Source organism: Tribolium madens, unplaced genomic scaffold, assembly GCF_015345945.1.
Source record: "Tribolium madens isolate multiple individuals breed KSU strain unplaced genomic scaffold, Tmad_KSU_1.1 Scaffold_7;HRSCAF=85;Tcas5.2_LG10, whole genome shotgun sequence".
Classification (NCBI taxonomy): domain Eukaryota; kingdom Metazoa; phylum Arthropoda; class Insecta; order Coleoptera; family Tenebrionidae; genus Tribolium; species Tribolium madens.
Window position 1 is genome coordinate 5,458,474 of NW_025401050.1, and position 2,580 is coordinate 5,461,053.

General features: G+C 26.9%; 1 protein-coding gene across 1 annotated transcript in view; it reads right to left on the minus strand.

Moving 5' to 3' along the window:
- The window catches only part of LOC123009549 (von Willebrand factor D and EGF domain-containing protein-like), a 3,765-nt gene extending 2,147 nt beyond the window's left edge, over positions 1-1,618 (minus strand). Inside the window, exons 1-2 of the mRNA XM_044405936.1 lie at positions 1,427-1,618; positions 1,238-1,298 (exon numbers count right to left, since the gene is read on the minus strand). Of these exons, the coding sequence (XP_044261871.1) occupies positions 1,238-1,298; positions 1,427-1,569 (204 nt within the window). The 5' untranslated portion in view covers positions 1,570-1,618. The remainder of the gene's footprint in view (positions 1-1,237; positions 1,299-1,426) is intronic.
- Between the last annotated feature and the right edge of the window lie 962 nt (positions 1,619-2,580).

Sequence of the window (2,580 nt, forward strand, 5' to 3'; positions counted from 1 at the left end):
GGAAAAATTAGACTTTTGACAACTTTTAGAAACTGAGAAAGGGCGGAAATTTTGATTTTCGACAACTCTAATTGTTTTTAAAGCAATTTTTCGTGGAAATAATGATACAATTTAGAAAAAAGACAGGAAATTTGAATTTTTGACAACTATTAAATACTGACAAAGGGCGGGAAATTTAATTTTCGGCAACTTCTAATGTTTTTAAAGCGGAAATTTTAAACTATTGTCTAATATTTAAGATTGCGAAAGACGGGGATTTCGAATTTTGACATTTCTTATGTTTTAAAAGGAAAAAGTGTGAAAAAAGCGGGAAATTTGAATTTTTGTCAAATATTAAAGATTGAGAAAAGTGAAAAATATGAATTTTTTTAACTCTAATTGTTTTTAAAGCTATTTTTAAGCAAGAAATTTAAATTATTGACAAGTATTTAATATTGAGAAAGGCAGGAAATTTGAATTTTGACACGTTTAATGTTTTTTTAGTAAGTTTTTTGTGGAATTAATAATATAGTTTGAAAAAAGGGGGAAAATTGTTTTTAAAGTGGGAAATTTAAATTATTGACAAATATTTCAGATTGGGAATGATGGGAAATTTGAATTTTAGCACCTTTAATATTATTAAGGTAAATTTTTTGTCAAAAGTTTTTGACAATAATTATTAAATATTGAGAAAAGCGGGGAATTTAAATGTTGGAAACCTAATTGTTTTAAAGCAATTTTTTGTGGTAATAATGATACAATTGGGAAAAAAGACACAAAATTTGAATTTTTTACAACTATTAAAAATTTAGAGCAGCCGGAAATTTAAATTTGGCAATTTTATTTTTATTGTCTTTGAAAAAAATATTTCGTGGTAATAATGATGAAATTTGCTGAATTATTGGAAAAGGGGTTGCAAAAGTTAAGTTTATTTCAGTTATCGAGTTTCACACATTGATTCGCGGAATTTGAGCCTTATTAAAAAGTTTTAGATGCAAACTTGGAGCAAGTAGCGTTAATTAAAACAGCTCGGTATCAAATTTAATTTTCCTAGAAGTAAATAAGTGCAAATTGTGATTTTTCTGTTAATTTTTTTTCTTTGAATTTGTTTATCATTTCGCCTCGACCTCGACAATTCCAGCGAAGTCGTCGATTAGACGACGCATTTAACACAAATGAAATCATCTGTTCATTGCCAACACAAATTCATGTAAATTTTTATATTATTATTAAGAAAAATAAATAAAAAAATTCGTACCCCATTTCCTTGTGGCCTAATCCCCGAGGCCCTATCCTCAGGACTGATCAGGTCAATGGTCCTACAATCACAAAAAAACCCAGATTTAGCATTGAAATTTCTAAATTTGTTCGAATAAACACGCCTCAAGGTCAAGTTTGTAGAGAAATTGTCTAAAATTGCACCCAAATTGTCAAATTTTCGACTTACGGAACTTCCAAAGTGCAAATTCCGGCTCTTGAATGGTTGAAAGTGCTCAAATTTGGATAAAGGCCTTTATTGGTGACCGCACAATTTGTAGATTTTGTCAGAAACACGAAAAGGAAGAAAAGAAACGCTCTGTTTGGCAACATTGTTGAATCTTGACTGGTTAATGCGAGGATACGGTTTGTGAAAGTGATTAAAATTCAACGGATGCTACGATAAATGACTTTATCTGCGCTATTTCGGACTGCATTTATCACACAATTAGGAGAATTGTTTGTTTGCAAAGAAAATATTCAAATAAGAGTGGTCATTTGGGTGTTTTTTAGTAATTTTGAATAGGGATTTTAGGTCTATCCTAGTGGGCGAGACTTCCGAAAATCGCCAGGAAACTAAATGGTATTTTTTGTTTTTGTTTTTAATTTTATTGAGTTGTGTTTAGGTATTTTTTAATTTTGGTAGTGTATTTTTATGAAAATCGTTTCTTAACGAGTTAAGGACCTGATGATTTTAGTTTTTGATGTTATATAATTCTATGTATTTTTAATTTATATTTTTTTATATTTATATCTACAAATTATTCAATTAATCAAAAAATACTAGATTGGTAGCACTGTAGGCGGCTCAGTTGTGATAAATAACTAATTTTTGCGTTATTTTTATTATTATATTTTTTTATTTGATTGTTGTTTTTGTTTATTATTTTTACTTTTATTTGTTTCTTTTTCTTTCAAATTATTTTTTATTTACATTTTTATACTTTGATTTTACTTACTCTATAACCGAGTCTATAACATAGGAAAATATTAAGAATATTTTTATTACATAAAAGTAAGTCTTTGTTTTTTGTTTTTACTTCTTTTGGTGATCGAAAGTTTACTTTATTTTGTCTTTTTGTTGAATTTTATTGTATTTTTTAAATTTCTTTTGCTTCTAATTTTTTTCCAGCAATTTTATAAAAAAATAAGCTTATAGTAGAGGAAAATTTCACAGTAATGGAAATTGATTTAATTAACCAAATATTAAGTTGTTAGCATTACAGACGGCTTAATTATAATAAATATATTCTTTTTGCGTTATTTTTATTATCGTCATTTTCAAATTTAATAGTTTGTTTATTATTTTTTGTTTTTTTTTTCATAATACTTTTTATTTACTTC